The sequence below is a fragment of the Enhydra lutris genome, unplaced genomic scaffold (assembly GCF_002288905.1).
Source record: "Enhydra lutris kenyoni isolate GAN:26980312 unplaced genomic scaffold, ASM228890v2 scaffoldscaffold1, whole genome shotgun sequence".
Taxonomy (NCBI): domain Eukaryota; kingdom Metazoa; phylum Chordata; class Mammalia; order Carnivora; family Mustelidae; genus Enhydra; species Enhydra lutris.
In genome coordinates, this window is record NW_019154085.1 from 9,612,817 (window position 1) to 9,633,202 (window position 20,386).

The 20,386-nt window shown below is 37.5% G+C and overlaps 1 protein-coding gene across 3 annotated transcripts in view; it reads right to left on the bottom strand.

Moving 5' to 3' along the window:
• Positions 1-680: 680 nt before the first annotated feature.
• LOC111145177 (splicing factor 3b subunit 1) overlaps positions 681-20,386 on the bottom strand; it is a 55,883-nt gene continuing 36,177 nt past the window's right edge. For all 3 annotated transcript variants that reach the window (XM_022500014.1, XM_022499927.1, XM_022500103.1), the window contains 19 exons: positions 17,065-17,302; positions 15,853-16,065; positions 15,483-15,604; positions 13,974-14,171; positions 13,775-13,876; positions 13,040-13,219; positions 12,209-12,295; positions 11,797-12,067; positions 11,384-11,529; positions 11,132-11,278; positions 10,862-10,987; positions 10,125-10,346; positions 9,667-9,849; positions 9,466-9,577; positions 7,845-7,965; positions 7,392-7,523; positions 4,884-5,156; positions 3,330-3,546; positions 681-3,041 (listed from right to left, as the gene is read on the bottom strand). In XM_022500014.1, the coding sequence (XP_022355722.1) occupies positions 2,883-3,041; positions 3,330-3,546; positions 4,884-5,156; positions 7,392-7,523; positions 7,845-7,965; positions 9,466-9,577; positions 9,667-9,849; positions 10,125-10,346; positions 10,862-10,987; positions 11,132-11,278; positions 11,384-11,529; positions 11,797-12,067; positions 12,209-12,295; positions 13,040-13,219; positions 13,775-13,876; positions 13,974-14,171; positions 15,483-15,604; positions 15,853-16,065; positions 17,065-17,302 (3,249 nt within the window). In that variant the 3' untranslated portion in view covers positions 681-2,882. The remainder of the gene's footprint in view (positions 3,042-3,329; positions 3,547-4,883; positions 5,157-7,391; positions 7,524-7,844; positions 7,966-9,465; positions 9,578-9,666; positions 9,850-10,124; positions 10,347-10,861; positions 10,988-11,131; positions 11,279-11,383; positions 11,530-11,796; positions 12,068-12,208; positions 12,296-13,039; positions 13,220-13,774; positions 13,877-13,973; positions 14,172-15,482; positions 15,605-15,852; positions 16,066-17,064; positions 17,303-20,386) is intronic.

The window sequence follows — 20,386 nt, forward strand, 5'->3', positions numbered from 1 at the left end:
GTCCTGTCTAAACCAATCTCAATGGTTATCAACCTAGGGAAATTTTGCTCTCCGAAGGACACGAGGCACAACCTAGAGGCATTTTTAGTCGTTATAACTGGGGTGGGTGGGTGGTTGAGGTCGGGGATGCTGCTCAACAACCTTACGATGCCCAGGACAGCACCCCCACTACAAAAAGGTCATCTAGGGCGCCTGGGTGGCTCAGGTGTTAAAGCCTCTGCCTTCGGCTCAGGTCATGATCCCAGAGTCCTGGGATCGAGTCCTGCATCGGGCTCTCTGCTCAGCAGGGAGCCTGCCTCCTCCTCTCTCTCTCTCTCTGCCTGCCTCTCTGCCTACTTGTGATCTGTGAAATAAACAAATAAAAATCTTATAAAAAAAGAAAAGGTCATCTAACTCAAAATATCAATGCCAAGGCTGAAAAACCCTCTCACAGCTGTAGTCCCTATTTCTTTTAACCTGTGGGACCTACGGGGCACTAGAAGCCAAAGAATCGATTAACCCTATACGGATGCAACTGCCTTTTCTAGCTGCTTTCGTATTTAATGAGTTTTTTGGTTTTTCAAGTATTAAGTTCCCTTGTCCGGAAAACCCAGAGAGCTCAGTATTATTTAAATGGCACAACCACAACAGTGTAGTGCAATAACAATACAGTCAACTAAGATTAAAAACTGGTCTAAGACTTTAGATATAATAAGTTTTATTCATCTGGTGGTACTTGATGCTCACAGGGCACCGTACAACAAATTTTAAAAATACAATATGAAAAACTTGAACAGCCAAAGAGATCAATTCCATTGGAGGGCCCACAGAAAAACCAACAAAAGCCCACAGAAAAACCCACCCAGTCTCCCCTTAAGAACATTTTCTTCCTGCTTAAGTTTGGCTTTAAGAAACACCAAAAGAAAGTGCAAAAGAAAAAGTCTTCTGAAAGATAGTTAAAACTTTACATAGCGTCTTTCACAAGGGTATGTCACAAAATGCTTTCCTTCTTCAATAATAAGCATACAAAATTATCCAAACGTCTATGAGCCTTTATTTGGTCCCATCCTTTAAGGTCATTGCCGTATTTCCCTCACCTGTCTTCAAATTATTTGCATCAGTAAAAGTCATATAAGGCAGTCAGTCTCCTTTGTTCCACATCGCCACTACAAAGCAGATATATTTTCCATAAAGAGCCAGGGCCCAAGCAGACTGAAGTTACCCAAGTACTCGAAGTGAAAATACAACTAAATTTACCCAAGATTGGTTTAAAACAAATTTTGGCTTTGAAGCCTAATCATTTTCCTCAATTCTCAGGATTAGAAATTACTAAGAGTCATTTGACATTAACTACGGGAAAGAGCAAGCTACAAAGTTACACGGGGGCTACTATTACAAAAATTTCAAGAATAAAAAGATGATTTGGCCAATTTGTTTTAGCACACACTGACATGTTGTCACAGTTATGTTACACAAGGAACAATAAGGAGTTAAAAATCCCACCTGAAGAGTCAGCTAGTGCTCAGTATTCATTTTGTAAGAGTCAGCCAGTTGCAAACAGTCGTGTGAGCCTCCAAAACAGGAGGCCCTACGTGTTAACAGTTGGAGGAACCAACCTCCTCGTCCCAGTGGACCAGTTCTCCTTACAGCGGCAGAGTCATCCCATGCTGACCCTGCTGCACAATCTCATTTCTCATTAGACTTCACCAAAGTACTAACCGAAGGAGACAACACTACTGTGGGCAGTAAAAGGACTAAAACGAAGAAATTTTGGTCAGAAAATTAGGAAAAGCTGAAAATGTATTTAAAGTCATTGCCAAAACATAGTAAGTACTGCCTTAATGCTTGGTTCCTCCAGAATTAAATGGTTTCGATTTATGCTTGACACCTACAGATCGATGTAAGCAAACCCAGACATTTTAACCACAGTACGTAAGAGGCAACTAGAGGTGTCTCCTCTTTCCCACTATATTGCATTTCTTAAGGGCAAGGGGCAGGTCAAAAGCACCTTTGCATCCCCTACACTAAGCACAGTGGCTGGTATACAATAGGTATTCAACAAGTATTTTCTGAATACATTGTTGAGTAGTGGCTTATGACATGGGAAAGAGCCCAAAGATTGTCTTATTCTATTAGCAATACTTAGGTAGAAAAGCAGTTTTGAAGTAAGGATACCTTCCCCACCTTCTAACCACTAACTCAAGAGTTAGACAGGACTTGAATCACTTCTCTTAAACATGTTCATAAAGCATTTTGAGAAATCAAGAGATGAAAGGCGCTATGTAAGTGCAAAATAGTATTATGCAAGACAGGCCAGCAAAGCTGCTATTATTTTCTATGGTGATGAACGGTTGTGCTAGTTTGAGGTGAACCCTCAAAGCTACTCTTCTTGATGTCATTATCAACAGAACAATGGAATTTGACAAAGAAACCATCACTTTATATAGTTTATATTCTGCTAACTACTTTCTATAAACCAGGTAACAGAAAATAAAATTAAGCCACTTATTCTACACAAACCAATACTTCATCAAAGTTCCGCATTTTACAAGTCATGTTCAAAAAACACACACAAGTTAGCATTTTGTACACAAATGTTTATTTCTCAATTAAACATTCCCTTTAAACACAAGGAATGAATTCTAAATTCTCATAAAGATGAATTAAAAATGAAATCCCTCCAGTATAGCGTGTGTAATCACTGTGTTCTTGGTCACTACTGGCGTTTACTGTTTAACATCAAAAACAAAGACAGGTTATTTAAAAATCATGCTACTGATTTCTAGCTCTTCCTCTATGACCAGTTCTACCTGATCTGCAATGTTTAAAAGTTTATATCACCAAATCGAAGCAAGTTTAAGAGGTGAAACAGCTGTGTATTAAACACAACATAAACAATAAAGTTATAAGATATAGTCAAGTTCGTAACGAATATAGGTGTTCTTATCATCATTGTAGATTCTTGGGTAATGTGCTATGAGCGCGTCCTGAGAACCAATGTAGATGGAGTTGTAAATCTTCCAGTACACGTCTCTGACTTTCCGGGCCGGGTGAAACAGACCCTAGAATAATTACAAGTCATACTTTATTTCAGTTTTCAGTAACAGACATCACCTTAGCCAAACTAAGCAAAAAGCCCAGAAAGATGGGTTCCGAATACTTCCCTTCAAAAGGGGGAAAACCTGACAAATGTACGAAACTGCACTAAGCAAAGACAGAACGTGACCTCCCCTCCCCCACCAATGTCCTCCCATACGGTACGAAATGCCCTACTCATAATTAGCACCAGTGACTTAATTCAACTAAAGGATTTTCTGCACTGAGTAACCCTTTAAAGATCTTAACTTTACCTGTAAACAATACTGCAACATTCTACATGGTCCGATAGCAACTCTCAGGCCCTCCAGGGCTCCCATAACCGCCTGAATCACATGTGGAGAGGTCTCAAACACATTGGGCCATACATAGTTCAACAAGTGATTCAGTGAATCTTCACAACCAAATCCATACACCCCGAGTGACATGTGTTGCACCACCGCGCTAGCCGTCTGCCTGTGTACAAGGTCCCTGTAACAGGGTAGGGGGAGAAAAGCTCTTTGTTAAGACACAGTGTTAATTTTACAAATATGTGCCTGCCTTCATTCAGAAATGCAATTTGGGGAGAAGGACCAAAACTTTTTTCAAACATCCCATGTGAACTGCATTTATGTTTATGACAAATCACTGAGTTATTCTACAATTACCCAACTGAGTACAAACATCAGGTAACAAGGCTGTGGGGGGGTATAAAGAACAAGTTCACGCTTTGACTTCAAAGGAAGTAACAATACCTTAAAGGTATTAAGAAAACACACTGAATTAAGGACTGTATTTCTTATCGTCACTGTAATAACCCTTCATTTATTAGACCTCCTGGCAAAGCAATATTCCTCATTAATAAATTCCCCAAATAAAGTATTGTTTCCTCTCATATAGTAACTTTCAGTGAGCTTCACCTCAACTTAACAGTACACAGAATATACTATTTAACTTCAGGGCACACACCTCAAAGACTGCCTGCGCTACGATGCTCAGGCACGCCTCACTGAGGAGTATGAACAATGTGCTTCTAGTTTACTGGGCCCAAGGTGTCCAGACTTTTACAGAGCACGGTTCTTGTTCTGTCTCTGTCTTGCATTTTTCCTTGTGGTAACTTGTTGAGTCCTATTAAGTCTCCCTTTCGGAAGGGGATGAATGAGTAACTTTAATCTGTACACAAAAGTAACTGAACTGGCTCCAATTTGAATAGCTTATCTTTCCTGAAAAATAAAGAGCCAAGACAGTCATGCCCACTACCTGGACCATGACCTTTCCTTTACATTCTTCAGTTACTTTTGTGCGTAAAGCTCTACATCAGTCTAGACAGAGGCATCAGGAGTCGGTCCAACAACTCAAGCAGTGCTCGATTAATGGCCGCTCTCTGCACAAGCTGGGGCCTGAAATGGGAGGGGCATGGCTATGTTCAGAAGTTCAAAAGCCTAATGGAAATCTTTGCTTCACATCCAGTAACATAAAGCTAAACAGATCAGGTCTCTTTGTCACATCAATAAGTTCATACTTATCACTTCCTCTATTTGACTTTAATTTTTGAAACAAAAGCTTATCAACTACTACTTTTCAAAGTGTATTTGGCCTAAGATATGAAAGGGGGATTAAAAAGATGTGGGGATACTTGGAAAAGAAAATGTGAGGAACCACTATAGCATTTATATTATCTGAACAGTCATGTTCAGTTTCATAAAAATCCGGGCCAGTATTCCCCTTTGCTAACTGCACCATAACAAACAGGTCATATAATAATTATTCCAGTAAGTTCTAAAGGAAGAATTAGAACTACTTTGCTGCATTTAATTTAAGTCACTTACCTATCCATTAAAGCATCTTCAAGCAATGGTGTTACAGCATAAATGTAGTCCTTTCCCATTTCACCAATATATTCAAATAAGAAGGAAAGTGATTTTAACACTCCATTTTGAACATTCAGCTCAGGAACTCTGTATTCATTCATTAAGGCAGGTAGTACTGTGAAGGGTGAACATGTTTCTGCGACGATAGCTATTGCTACAGTGGTACAAACTCTGTTCTGCCTTTCCTGAACTTTGAGGTTATTTAAAAGTGTAGCCAAGACATCATGAGGGCTGAAAAAAAGCAATGCATCAACAAACTGTCAGATTATAAGTCAATTTTTTTTTTTGAAAAGAAGAAAGTGCAAATAAATACAACTTTATGGTAAATACTAGGAACTTTTAAATTTTATGACAAAATTGGCACTTGTTTCTACTTAAGAACTTTTTTTTTAAGATTTCATTTATTTATTTGAGACAGAGAGAGAGAAAGGAGAGCACAGAGGGAGAGGGAAAAGCAGACAGCCCAAAGCAGGGCTTGATTCTAGGACCCTGAGATCACGACCTCAGCTGAAGACAAGATACTTGAACAACTGAGTTCCCAAAGACCCAGGAACTTCATTTCCATTAAGTATCTTGTGAAGTGGCAACCTTCTCAAGGTCCCCTACCTCCTTGGGAGCTTTGTACTATCACTTTGCTATCACTCAATAAACCTTGCTTTGCTAACTCCCCCGCAAAGTATAAATAGATAGACATTTAAAAAATAAATAAAAGGGACACTTGGGTAGCTCAGTATGTTAAGCCTTTGGTTCAGGTCATGATCCCAGGGTCCTGGGATTGAGTCCCACATCAGGCTCCTTGCTCAGTGGGGAGCCTGCTTCTCCTTCTGCCTGCCCTGCCTGCTGCTATCCATGCTTGTGCTCCCTCCCTCTCTGACAAATAAACAAATATTTTAAAAAAAGAAATTAAAAATGTATCTCTTAAAGAAAAAAATTCAATGGATTCATTTTCAAATGTAATTTTTAGTCTTTAGTAAACTTCCTAATATAAAGAAGTTTAATTAAATGATTAGAATGAATAATTCTAGAGTGGTCAAAACATGGCCACTAGAGCTTGGCAGTATCCAACCCATGGTCTCTCATGCCCCAACACACAGTTATCTACTTTCATTTTCTCATCTTCCCTCTCACGTAACTTTATTACATCTATACGTCTTCAAGCATTTATTTTACCAACTTAGAAAGACACGGGAGCTATTAAAAAAAAAAAATGCACAAAGGCTGTTCATTGCAAATATCTTGAATGTATCACTGCTGAAATAAATTACTACTGCTATCAAAAGAGGGTGAGGGTAAAGAGACTTTGTCTTATTAATCTGACTTTTATTATGTTTTTATTGTCTGAAAATATTTTCTGTTACTAAGCTACATGTATATGTGGTATCTCATTTTCCAAAATGACTATTTCTTCTAGTTTGATTCTGATGAAGTGGAAGCAAATAACCATAGATTATCTAGTAGTTATAATTTCAGTTGTTTGTGGATTCATTTTAGAAAATTATTTTTTAAATTTATTTATCTGAGAGAAAGAGAGCGAACGAGCAGCAGGGAGAAGCAGAGGCAAAGGAAGAAGCAGGCTTCCCACAAAGCAAGGAGCCCAATGCAGGACGCATTCCTAGGATCCTGGGACCATGACCTGAGCCAAAGGCAGATGCTTAACCAACTGAACCACCCAGGCATCCCTAGAAAATTATTTTTAAAACACAAAGCACTGAGGTGCCTGGGTGGCTCAGTCAGGTAAGTGTCTACTTTCAGTGCACGTCTCAGGGTCCGGGTATCAAGACCCATGGCGGGCTCCCTGCTCAGCGGGGTGTCTGCTTCTCCTCCCTCTGCCCTTTCCCGGGCTTGTGCTTGCTTTCTCTCTCTCTCAAAATAAGTAAAATCTTAAAAAACAACAACACACATGCATTAACATGAGACTTAAATTATGCCGATTGTTTTCTTAAGAACTGGCCGTAACATTTTAAACAATATCCTGAAAAAGACCAACAAAAATCTGAAATTACTCTAAAGATGGTACTGTTTTCCTTCTGAAAATATCTGAGGTGTGATTAAATTTTAAAACTCTCCAACTAAGGGCACCTGGGGGGCTCAGTCAGTTAAGAATCTGACTGTTGATTTCGGCTCAGGTCATGATGTCAGGATCATGATATCGAGTCCTGCAGTGGGTTCCACATTCAGCATGGGAGTTCACTTAGGACTCTCCTTCTATCCCTTCCCCCTGCTCTTATTCTCTAAAAATAAATAAATACATAATTAAAAACAAAACAAAACCTAAAACTATTTTAATTCAATCTGAAATTTAAGAAAACATCTCAAAAACTGTAGGTCAGTGGTTAAATGATGTACTTGTCAACTGTACTACTGACACCATGCCTTTAGATAATGACAACAGAAACAGAAGCTTTTCTAACACTATGGGTTTATGACAAAGTTAAAAATACATATATAAAGGTAAGTAATACTCACCCAATGGCCTTTGCAATGTAGCCAAATGTGTTGACTGTGGCTCTACGAATAGCTTTTTTGTGAGCTTTTAAGAGCTCCAAAAGCTCAAAGCAAATCCTCATCCATTCTCTCGCAGACACATATTCAGCTCCCCTAATTTAAGAAAAAAGTTATTTTTTTTGGTGCCAACAAGAAATTTTTGAAGGTAAACTTACAATTCAGTTCTCAAAACACGATCGCCTACTCAGTTTAAGCATTAAATAAAAACATTACTCTTCAGAAAGGATGGTTTAATCTTAAAACCATATTGCCACCTCTCATTACCATCCAAATTGAAATTTCACTGAAAATTTCACTGGATAGTCTTACCATATATAGTTATATTAGCAACATTAAGCAAATTTGCAGTAAATAAAAAATGGCTAAATGTGAAAACCAATATAGCTCATAAAACTGTTTACATAATCTGCTTACCTGTCAGCAATGCGTCCGACAAGATCGATACAATTCTCTTGTACTTTTTCATGCCTGTTCTTTAAGATGGGGGTGAGTCTAGGCAGGAGATCTTTAATTGGTGGGGTCATCTTATGCATACCTATTTAACAAAAGTCAACACACTATCAATAAACATCTGAACTATACCCTTTGTTCATTTAACCTTTTATTCAGCAATATAATATACACGACCAGGCATAAATAGAAACTTACAGCTGCCTATGGAAAGAAAAAGCTCCAGGTTCTGACCAGACTCAGAATTTTTAACTTTTTATTAAAACTTCTGATTATGCATAGAAATGAAAGAAATTAGTGAAGTGATTTAAAGAATGATGGATACTCGGCAACAAAAAAAAACTTTTATCTGGTTCTGGAATGTATTTGTACACTCACATTTAAATATGGGGACGGTTTATGTTCCGGCCATACACAACATTATAAGCCAGAGGTAGACATGTAAATTAAAGCAAAATTTTCCAGAAAGGGCCCCCTTACCCTTTAACTGCAAAACAAACAGATCTCCAGTCTCCCTGCAATGCAGGGCATACTTGGATGGTATTTACACCTATGAAGAGAGAAAAAAGGAGGCAGCTGGCAGGGGGCTCTTGCTCTAACTAGAACTGCTTGTTCTGATTCTCTCTCCATTGCTTTCCCCATGTTTCCCTGATTAACAATATGGTTTAAAACTCCCTGCAAACCAGAGCCCCTCAGTGGCCAAGTAACTGATTTTTGGCAAACAGCTATCTTCAAGTATAGAAGACAGGGCTAAATTGGGGATTATATGTAAATGCGATGGTTCAAAGATCTCCTATATTGCAGAAAAGACCTTATGAAATAAACTGAGAGAAACAGTGGCTACAGAGCCAGCTAGTCTGACCTCCTGCTAGGTTATTTTGGCTCCTCTAAACCATACAGAAGTCACTTTCCCAACAGTCATGTCAACTGGAATGAAAGATTAAACAAAAGAGACCATTTGTTTGCTTCACCATAACGTCCAAAATAATAAAATCTCTGCTCTCCATACCCAAGAGCATTTGTAATATACTCGTGTCCTCACTTTGGATTAGAAAACTGAATGGATAAAGAATTAGACATAAATAAAATGAAACAACAACTTAATAAACTCACTTTTCTCCCTGATTATGTTCCTGGAACATGACAGCAAACAGAAAAACCTGCCATAATCATGTACTAATTCAAGGTTAAAGAAATATATAATATTTTGTCCTAAAACTAAAACTTCAGCATTGTCTCCTCTCACCCCCTGATTACATTTCAGGTGAGATACTATTTTTATTAGAAAATCTCTATTCCATCGGATTTCAAAGTTTCTTAAGCTCTAACTATTCCCACCTCTCTCACAGGTCCTAACCTTGTCCTCTTTTCTCTTTTTAAAGTACAATATAAATGAGTTTAAACAAATAAGACTTCTGGGACATCCCAACTTCACTATAATTTTGAAGTAAACAAAATATTAGAAATCATTATTCAACTCCTAAATACGATTCTGTATTTTACTTTTAACAAAAACACACACACAAAAAAACGAAGTTAAAGGAACAAAACAAAAAAATTCTTACATGACCAGCAAATTCCATACCTATTACATTTACAATGGCCTTCAGTGCTCCAAGAATGCTGCCCAATACTTCAGGGTACTCTTCACCCAAATATTCATACAAAACAACGCCCAAGTGCCCCATCAATTTTTCCTGTAATAAAAAATAATAATAATATTAAAATGTTACTATTCATATGAAACTATCTGGTGAAAAAGTAAGAATCTCACACAAAAGTTTACCTCTTGACAAGTCTTCATGACAACAGCAGTTCGAGAGATCAGGTCAGCTGCCTGTTGCCTAACTTTTGCTGATTTGTTATTTAAACGCCACAAAACTGTACCACAGATCTGAGGCAAGTAAGGTTTGACTCGTTTGCCGAGAGCATTGACCACTGTGCCAAAGCCATTCAACATTACTGAGTCCTAAGAAAAGAAAAGCAAAGTTAAATTTTAGAACTAAGCTGTGAACCAGAAGTCAGTTTGTGACTGAATAGTTTAAAAATGCTAATATTGTTTTAACAAAATGAAATCTAAAAATTTAAAGTAGAAGAGTATTCCATAGACAACTGGAATGAGACCAAGAGCATTTTTAAAATTTTAAACTCAATTACTTTTTAGTAATAATTGTTCGTTTGAAAAGTAATGTGTTTTACAAACATGAATGCAGCAATCTGCCATTATATAATTCGTAACAATACCTCTGTAGTCTGCTCCTGGAAAGCATAAAGAATGCCATCAATCAGCTGTTCTTCAAGTTTATGATCAATATCTGCGGCTCCCAAGTTGCCCATAATCTTCTCAATTGTCTCCATCACCATTTTTCTGTACTGTTCAGCTTCATCTTTCAGATCATCCACAATCCTAGATATAATTTCTGCCGCACCTACTTTGTTTGCCAACTCCACGGTAGTATCAACTAACTAGAAAGAGAAGGAAAAAAACCCCCTTAGATATAGTCAGGCTAGCAAGCATGCTGAGAACAGTTAACTCCTGTTTTAAAAACCTTAAAAACAAAGGTGACCAAAAAAAACCGTAACTGTGGGTAAATGTCAAAGTGATTTAAGGTAAGACTGTAGTCATGTTTTACCTAGACAGGTTCAGCATTTCGTTCAACTAGACAAAGACATTAATTCCTGGTTGGGAACTGATCATAGCATGCAAAATCAAAATGGAAGTTAACTGGCTAACTAAAATCCATTTCCTTTCACAATCAAGCACATACTGTGAGGTAACCAGGGCAAAAAATAATATGTAACATTTATTTGAGCTGACTTAAAAATTTAGTTGAAAGAATTTTTGGAAATATTCTTTTTTGAAGTAGGCTCCACAACCAACGTGGGGCTTGAACTCACAACCCTGAGATCAAGAGCCATAGGCTCTACGGGCTGAGAGAGCCAGGAATACCTTGAAAATATTTTTTACAATGAAAGTTTACCTGACGGTAATTTCTTCTATCCAAAGCCATTCTGTGTTGCCAGAAGTGTTTAAAAAAAGGCGGAAGAATCTCTGTTTTAATGTAGTTTGCTTCTACACCATCTGTTCCACAACACTGCTTTACCACCTAAAAGGTTAAAAAATAATAGTAAAACTGGCCTGGCTTAACACACAACAGTTATTTTTTTTAACGTGCTTTAACATTCTCTTTGAACCATGAAACACATCCAATTTGATGAACAAATCTGGGATAAAAATTTGTAAAAATTACCTTCAGCACAATTTTCTTCATTTCTTCATCAGGAGACTGAAATTCTCGAATGAGGATTAACATCACTTCTCTGGTATAGTAGTTGGCATATTCTGCATCCATAAGAGGAATAAGATACCCAATAGCTTTTAAGAAAGCAGCCAGACCCTATTTTAAAATAAAAAATTTGCATACTTAATAAATTAAAGTTCCCTTAACCTCAATGAGTAGAAATCCAATGAAAAATAAAATCTATCTGGTGAACGAACCCACCTTTCCTCTGTGTTGGCGGATACCCTTCCACAGAGGCTTTAACACAGAATCAAAAGACTCAATACCATACGGAGTTGCGGCTTCAGCCAAGGCAGCAATGGCCAAAGCACTAATTGTCCGAACTTTCTGTTGCTCATCCACAAGACCTAAAAAACCAAACACAGGTTGTAACTAAGTGACATTTCCTAATTTTCACAACCTCACCATTTGTGTCAAACTGCAGAATCTGTTCACATCAGACAAAATGAGGCAAAGCCAGTACGAACCACAGCCTACAATCAGATAATGTTACAAGTCCTATTATAAACTATATTGTGTTGATACAGTTAAAGCCCTTCCATTTATCCCTCCAAATCAGTAGGCCAAATTCAGGACACTTGTCTTATAAAAGACAAAGTTATATTACAACTTACCATGCTCGATGATTTCGACTAGACTTCTGAGATGTGGCAGGATGGCACAGCCCATAAGAATAGCAATCTGCTGTACAATCTTAATACCAGTGTGTCTCGCTTGCCAGGACTTCTTGCTTTTACACACAGCTTTTAAGAAGGGCAACAATGAAGGAATGCCCAGGGCAGAGGCTACAACAGCAAAAGCTCTAGCTGTTGTGTTACGGACATACTCATCCATGTTATCAATATCAGGTCTCATGGTAGAGATCATAGTAGCCAGACCAGCAGCCTACAAAGTCAAGAAACAAGGACAGTCGTAAGTTGATAACATTAACCCTTAACTCTTTTTTTTAACCCTTAACTCTTTATATAATCAAATAATCCCATAGATGAAGACAAACTTTCTCCTCTAGAAATACAATGTAAATACCTTTGCCAAATTAGAAATAATCTCTCGACCTTCCACTCTGGCATAGTAATCTTCATCAATCAACAATGGTTCAATGACCACAAGGATCTGAAAAAGAAAAAGAGCTAAATTTTTACACCAATTACTAATGCCATACTCATGTAACAAAGTTTTATACATATAGAAAAATGTATTATAGGCCATTTATGTAATTTAAACACACAAGTGTACAAAACATATTTTACTAGGAAACTTTTAACTACCAGGACTTTATTAATCAAGGGACGAATCAAAAATTGTAACTATGCAAGTTCAAGATATACGAAGACAAATGTTAAGATAAAAACTGGGAAGAACTATTAATCACACAGATTAACAGTCAACATTTTAGAAGACAGTAACTTATACATCAATCTCCATTTTAAATTCTAAGCCATTATTACCACTAGCAGAAAGATGGATCCTTAATGCTAAACGGTGTGCTACCGACACACATCTTTTCTCATCCTAATGTTATACCAATAAAAGCAAACGAAAAAATATGAATACAGGAATCCATTGTAAAAATGACAAAAAGTTCCTTCTATATATATACACACACATATTTGTATATGTATAATGTATGCATATGCAAAGAAAAGGGTCTCAGGATATATAAATTTAATACTGGTTAACTCAATGTCTTGCAACGGGCTGAAATTTCCCTTTATACTATGAATGGATGCCTCGGCTATTATGCTTTCAGAATTTTTAAAATTTCACGAATATAATAAGCTGGTTTTAAAAATCCATGAATTCCCTTTATATTAAAAAATATTCAACCAGCAGAAACACTACTAGAGGAGAACAGACCTTGTGCACATATGGTCGAACTAAGTCATCAAGTTTGTATAATATTCGATCAATAACTTTCACAAGTAAATGACGCTCTTGATCCTCAAGTGTAGGAGACATCAGGAGAGGAAGAATCTGATTAAACAAAGGACCAGCTCCAAATTCACGAGCTTTATCAGTAATCTGACGCAATGCGGCCTGGGGGAAGAAAGGGAATAGTAAAAGGTGTAATCCTTTATAATGAAGCGTTCTGAACAAGCAAATTACTCCACGATTTTCTATAACTTAATATTTTTAGTGTAAACTTCACAGACATCTTACACAGAGTAGTATGAGTGCACTCCCATCAAATTACTCTGAACTCCTGTGACTGAAGTTCAATGTTTTCAGTTAATTCAAAAGAGCGTAATAATTTAGTACGATAATGGAGCCACAGGGTATAATATAAAACTCCTCGATTTCCAATAAAGCAATGCCCATTTTCAGATTACATGGTATTATGTAATTCCTCACATAATTCCACTAATTACCTTAGTGTTTTCAGCATGTTTTAAAGGCCCTGAGAACAAAAAGGAGAATCTCATTTTTCAACATCCTTATTAGCATAAATTGTTTGATTAAAAAGCTAAATCCCTCATACTACACACCTTTCTTTCTCTTACACTTTGCCCTTGGTAAAGATGAAAAGATTAATTACAGATTTCTAAACATAAAATTACAGAGAACCTGATGACTTAGTGAACTGGTATTTACCTTTCTCATTGGAGGTGTTCCATTCTTAATTTTTAAAAGCAGTTTCATTATTTTTCTCTCTTTTTGCTCTTCTGGACTAAGTGTTGATTCATCAACATCAACCTAAGAGTAAAAAGAGAAAATGTAAAGGTAGATTAAGATATTGCAATTTGAAGTCCTAAGTAAAAAGTAGTATTTTAGTTCTGCTGTTACCACTCACCAAAAGTTTATCAAAGTACTGAATATCATCGGGTTTTAAAAATGGAAGATTTCCAGATGGTTGGTCATTAACACTTTTCATTGTCCTATCTTCAGTTTGCATGTGGAAACCAGTCATGCCACCCAAAGGTGTTGGAGTTGCTGTCAGCTTTCGAGCTGGAGTTCGAATAGGAACATAACCAGCTGGAGGGGGAAGTACCTAGTACAGTTAAAAGACAGTTTAGGATTTTCTTGACTTTATAAAATAAAGTTTCATTATTTTACATAAGAACACAATGAGTAATATTTGCACTAAATACCTTACAGTTTATTAGCTAGACGCTTCTTGCTTGGAAGCAAAAATTAACACTGATCCCATCTTTGGGCTCTTATATTTAAAATCTGTATGACAACCATTCATATTTCTTACCTAATTGAAATATAAATTAAGAATATTAGGAATGTTGGAAAATGAGATACCTAAAGCAGGCTTATGAAATTCTGATCACTTTCAAACATTGACCTATATAAACAAACTGATGAGCCGATAGGCCATAAATGGAAGTAAGTTCACAAAGTGCAAATAAACCGTTAATTTTAATAAAATGAAAAGCCATTCGAATAAATCTCTGCACTTTTTTATAAAAGGAATATTAATAGTTAAGTTGAACAAAAATGAGTTAAGTGTATAAAACTAAATGCATAAAAACCAAAAGTAAAATATTTACCAAAGCCCTATAAAATACATCATTTGATTAAACCAAAAACTTCTCCTAAGATTCACGAAGATTTTTCTCTCCTATTGATACTAAGAAAATCATGATTGCAGCTGAGAAGACACGTAGGCAGTCAACAGTAAGTTGTAGAACATCTATTTCCATAGCATTATGTGGAGGCTGTAAAATTCATGCACACTTAAAACACTCTAATATAAATCTAACAAGGCGAAAAACAGACATATACAAACGCTTAAAAAGCAGCAGGCACTGGCAACATAAGGCTCTGGAAAGGCCATCTAGATGTCTTACGTTCCAGCTACACGACCACAGACTACCTTTAGACCAGCAAATGGTTCCTGAGTCCCGGGTATTTAGAAAATTTTATAATTCAAAATAAACTTCAAGCTGCTATGGTAAAGAGAATATCCTTTGTGCTTATCTGCAATCCAGAACTTAAGCACACAAAATCTTGTGAGGCACAAAGTAACTGTGACCAAGTGTGAGCTTCAATCTCCAACAGCTGATGAACTAAAGCCTCAAGCTATTCCACACCAAGGCAGCAGTGCGCAAAGTACGGTCCTAGAAGTCCTTGTAATTTCTCACCTTCCAAAAGTAATAAAAGCTTCATGTCATTCATTTTTTTCATCTCTATTACTTTTTGGAACTGAAATATACTTGGAAATAGCTAAAAGAATGGAACAGCAGTAGTAAACCTGGGCAAGGCCAATATAAACTTGACCAATCAATTTCTTCAAAAAACATTTAAATAAAGTTCACATCCTAAATATCACCAAACCGATACTTGTTATTACCTTGTATCCTTCTGGAAACATAGCATCTAATTCTTCATCAGAAAGTGGGCGATTTCTCTCATCAATTTCTCTTTCCCACCGCCAAGCCTGAAGCTGTTCAGGAGTCATACTCATTATGTGACCTACCAAAACAGCAAATTTCCATTACAATCTATAGTGCAAGTCTTTATCATTACATAGGCCCTTGGGATATAAGACAGTTAATATCAATTGTAATTTTAATTGCTTCATATTATAAAATCAAACCCAAACTTTTTAATCCAGTTATTCTTGCTAAAAGTAGGCATTAACAGCAAACAGAATACCTAAGAGGAAAAAAATTCAAAATACTTCCGGGGAAAAAAATTATTTCCAATGGGAGATTTTCTACCTGGAGTAGGGGTAGCCATGTTCATGGCTGGTGTGCCAATTGGTGTCTTTCCAGGGGTCAGAACAGGAGTACTTCCACCCATCTGACTGGCTGGTGTTTCATCCCAACGTGACTTTCTTTTACTGGCTCCAGGAGTTGGTGTTTCACCAATTGAATCTCCACCTCGATCTGTTCGAGGCGTCTCAGCCCATCCGCTACCATGTCCAGGAGTATCTTTTTAAAAAAAAAAAAAAAAAAAAAAAAGGAAATAAATACATTTAACTACTGTTAAAAAATTACTGTTTATTCTCAAAGAGCTAACGTATTAAAACTAGTCAAGTTCAAAAATAGGATATCCTTAAAATGGAGACCCATTTAAAGTTTAAATTTTCATTTCATATTTATCCTTCATTATTTTTTGTTTTTTTCCCACTAATTACAAAAACACAGTAATCACTGAGGAGTAGAAAAACCAAAGTATTTTTTTAACCAGACACAATAGCCTAACCCAGAAACAGCCACTTTGTGCATCCTGAGCTACTTCTGATTTCTCTATACAGTCGAGATTACGCTTCATGTCCCCTTCTAAACTGCTTCTTTCCTAATGTTAAGCCCTCTCCCACATCATTAGAAATCCTTTATAAAATTTTAGTGTAACAGATGTACTAGTAAGTCTTAACTTCTCACAGCTACTCTCACGAAAAATTAATAAAACATAGCTTAAAACAGTTTACACAAAAAAACACCAAGAGATTTGGACAAATTTATATAGACAGAAAATAGAACTGAGGTTCCCAGGGGCTGGGAAGAAGAGGGAATGGGGAGTTATCATTTAATGGGTACAGAGTTTCTGTTCAGTTAGCAATAATCGCGCCTCGGATAAACCTCATTGGCTACGATACTGCCACTGCGCAAAGCTTCTGTTCAGGATGATGAAAAAGTTCTAGCAATGAACAGTGGTGACGGCTGCACAACACTACGAATGTACTTAACACCACTAAACACTACACTTAAAATGGCTAAAATGGTACATTTTATGTTTTCAAGAAGGGAAAAGAATTAAGGCATATGATATGATCTCCTTAGTTCTTTATCCCCAAAGCGACTGATTATTTGCCTTTCTAACCCAGGACTAGAGATGTGAACAGATTTCCTCCTATAAACATATCATTTATTCATTCAAGTCAGTATCTCACCCAAACACAAACCACACCAAGATTCCAAAAGAAGTACCTCTTTCTGTTTTGGGGGTCTCATCCCATCTGTTTTTACGAGCACTGGAAGTTGCGCCTCCATGGCCTGGTGTTGCATGGCCAGGTGTGTCCCCACGTCCCGGAGTAGCAGCTCCCGCTGGTGTATGACTAGGGGTAGGATCCCATATTTTTGAGCCAGGGGTTGCTCCAGGAGTCTCACTTCCCTTTGCACGACCTGGTGTCTCATCCCATCTTAAGGAAGGGGTATGTCCAGGGGTCTTAACAAAGCAAAAGACACTTGATTTCACATACCTACACAGCCACATAAAAATAACTAGAAAATTTCTACCAAAAAAATTACAAATGTTTTAGTCTTATTCTGTATAAATGAGTAAATTGCCCTGCTTAAGTGATACCTTCTTTAGAGCAAATATGTCTGACTAAAAACAATGTGAAGTTTTTTTTTTTTTTTTAAGATTTTATTTATTTATTTGACAGAGAGAGATCACAAGCAGGCAGAGAGGCAGGTAGAGAGAGAGGAGGAAGCAGGCTCCCTGCTGAGCATAGAGCCCAATGCGGGGCTCGATCCCAGGACCCTGAGATCATGACCTGAGCCGAAGGCAGCGGCTTAACCCACTGAGCCACCCAGGCGCCCCCAATGTGAAGTTTTAATCTGAAGCAGTGATAAAAGCCCTATCTTAAAAAAAAATGTATTTCGGGTATAAGTCTTGGATATATCATTAGTAGCTCCGTAACTCTGAGAAAATCACTAAACCTTCTCTGTCTAGATGTGCAATCAAAAATGTCAACTTTAAATTACAGCAATATTTCCCAAACTGTGCTTAGAGACATATTATCTATGAGTTTTCACTAAGATACTATTTTAGTGTTTTTGTTCAATTTCTTGGGTGTTTAATTAATCTAAGTATGTTTTGGATCACCTGGGTAATTATCTTATAACTAGATATTGTCACAGAACTTCAAACCCTCAGATTTACAATCACATCTGTACTATTCTCAAACTGATGCTGACAGGACTAGTGAAAAAAACATCAGAAGTAGAGTGAAGTAATCAAAGCTCCCATTATCGTTCGAATGGAGACAAGGAGTAGGTGATGCAAGGCATCTGACAGCCCGTGGTAACAGAACCTGCACAGTGCAGACAATACAGCATCAAAGCAGCAGGTGCTTCAGTGTTAGGCAAACAAAATTTGTATTTAAGACGCTGAAGTATTCCACAGGTTTTGTAATACACTTTTTTAATTTAAAATTAGATGCTCTATCCAACACAAGAATTCCATTTAGCTTTATACTCGCAAACTGCATAAACACCACAACAAATTGAAGGCTCAATTTTTTTTCCCATTAAGAAGATTCTATGTATCATTCAGGGCTGAGAAATTTTCAATTAGGTGAGTGAAGCAGATAAATTGTTCAAAATTTCCTATTTGGCAACTGCTTCTCCTGATGATCTGGTAGGAAATAAACTCTTTGTACTATCCACTGTAACTCCCACAGTCCTGATTTAGGATGGAGCTGTGTTAAACGAGCACAATGAAAGAAAACAGCATCTGAAACTATAGTTTTATAAGACAGACAAATTCTCGTGTCTAGGTTTCATGAGCATACAAATAACAGCACAAGTTTCTCTTTCCCAGTTTTTAAAATTAACATTGTCAATTACATAATTAAATACAGTAATAATTAGGGGTGCCTGGGTGGCTCAGGTCATGATCCTAGGGTTCTGGGATCGAGCCCTACATCAGGCTCCCTGCTCAGCAGGCGAATCTGCTTCTCCCTCTGCCCCTGCTTGTGCATTCTCGCTCTCTCGAATCAATAAATCTTTAAAACAAATAATAAATTGAATAATAACATATTCTAGAGAACCAAATCTTCTCACATATCAGCAAGCAAATGGGAACTCTTCAAGGTCTACCTTAAACTCAAGTGTGAGGAAATTATTAGGTTTATTATATCCCAATTCTGGGTTTGGGGAAATACTGCCATGGTGTGTAAATAAATCTGCAGTAATCTTACACTGAAACAGTGACCTTAGGAGGTGCCTGGCTGGCTCAGGTGGAAGAGCATACAACTCCTGATGTTGGGGTCATGAATTTGAGCCCCACACTGGGTACAGAGATTACTGAAGTAAATAAATAAACTTTAAAAAAAATTATTGACGGGGCGCCTCGCTGGCTCAGTGGTTTAAAGCCTCTGCCTTCAGCTCGGGTCATGATCCCAAAGTCCTGGGATCGAGCTCAGTGGGGAGCCTGCTTCTTCCTCTCTCTCTGCCTGCGTCTCTGTCTACTTGTGATCTCTGTCTGTCAAATAAATAAAATCTTTGGGGGAAAAAAATAAGTGATTAAGACTAGGGCGGTGGAGACAGAGGTAATGAAAAGAGGTTAGATTCCGAATATATTTAAAGGTGAGGCCAACAAAATGTACTTATGGATAGAATTTGGGACGAGAGTAACTACTGGATGACACTGACGTGACTCTAAGGATCTGGCTCGCACCAACAGACATGGGAACAGGGTGGAAAGGGTAAGTGAAAGAAAAACTCGTTCTGAAATGTCTATTAAACGTCCAAATGAAAATGTCAAGTCTGGGAACCCAGGACACGTAGGGGATAGATTTGTACATTTAGGAGCGTCTTACAGGATGGTCTATGAAGACAGGAACGAGATCTTATGGAATGCATTTAGATGGAAAAGAGGTCCAAGGACTGAGCACTAGAAAACCCCCAAGTTCAAGGAAGCTGAGGAAGATCCAGCAAACAAGACTGAGGAATAGGAGTCAGTGAGGAAAGTATAAGAAGGACAGGAGAGACTGAAGTCCAGAACCTAAGAAAAGGGAATCAAGTAATGGTCAATGCCACTGATAAATGATAGAATCTATGATGTTATGATACAGGATATGAGGACTGAGACTTGGTCTCCGAAATGACCAGAAGGAGGTCAAGTGACTTTGACAAGAGATGCTTTGGTGGAGTGGCATAAGCAGAAGACGAGATAAGCAGAGACTGCAGGTTTAGACAACTCATTCAAAGCGTTCTGCGGTGAAGAGACAGAAATGCGGTGGCACCTGGAAGGGGATGTGAGGATCAAGGGATGGTTTCCTGTAGTTTTCTGTTCTTTAAAGAGAAAAATGGGTACAAAGTGTTTGCTGATAATAACCTGGAGTACAGAGAAAAAACTGACGTTATAAAAAAGTCTCTGAGTAGTAACAGGGATGGGAAATAGTATGTAAAGAAGTTGTTCAACCTGCACTGACAACTCAGAAATAAAGGAGTAAATGAGAACAGACGTAGGCATACCGGTCAATTTCATAGTGGGAACAGTTTAAGGTTTTTTATTATTTCT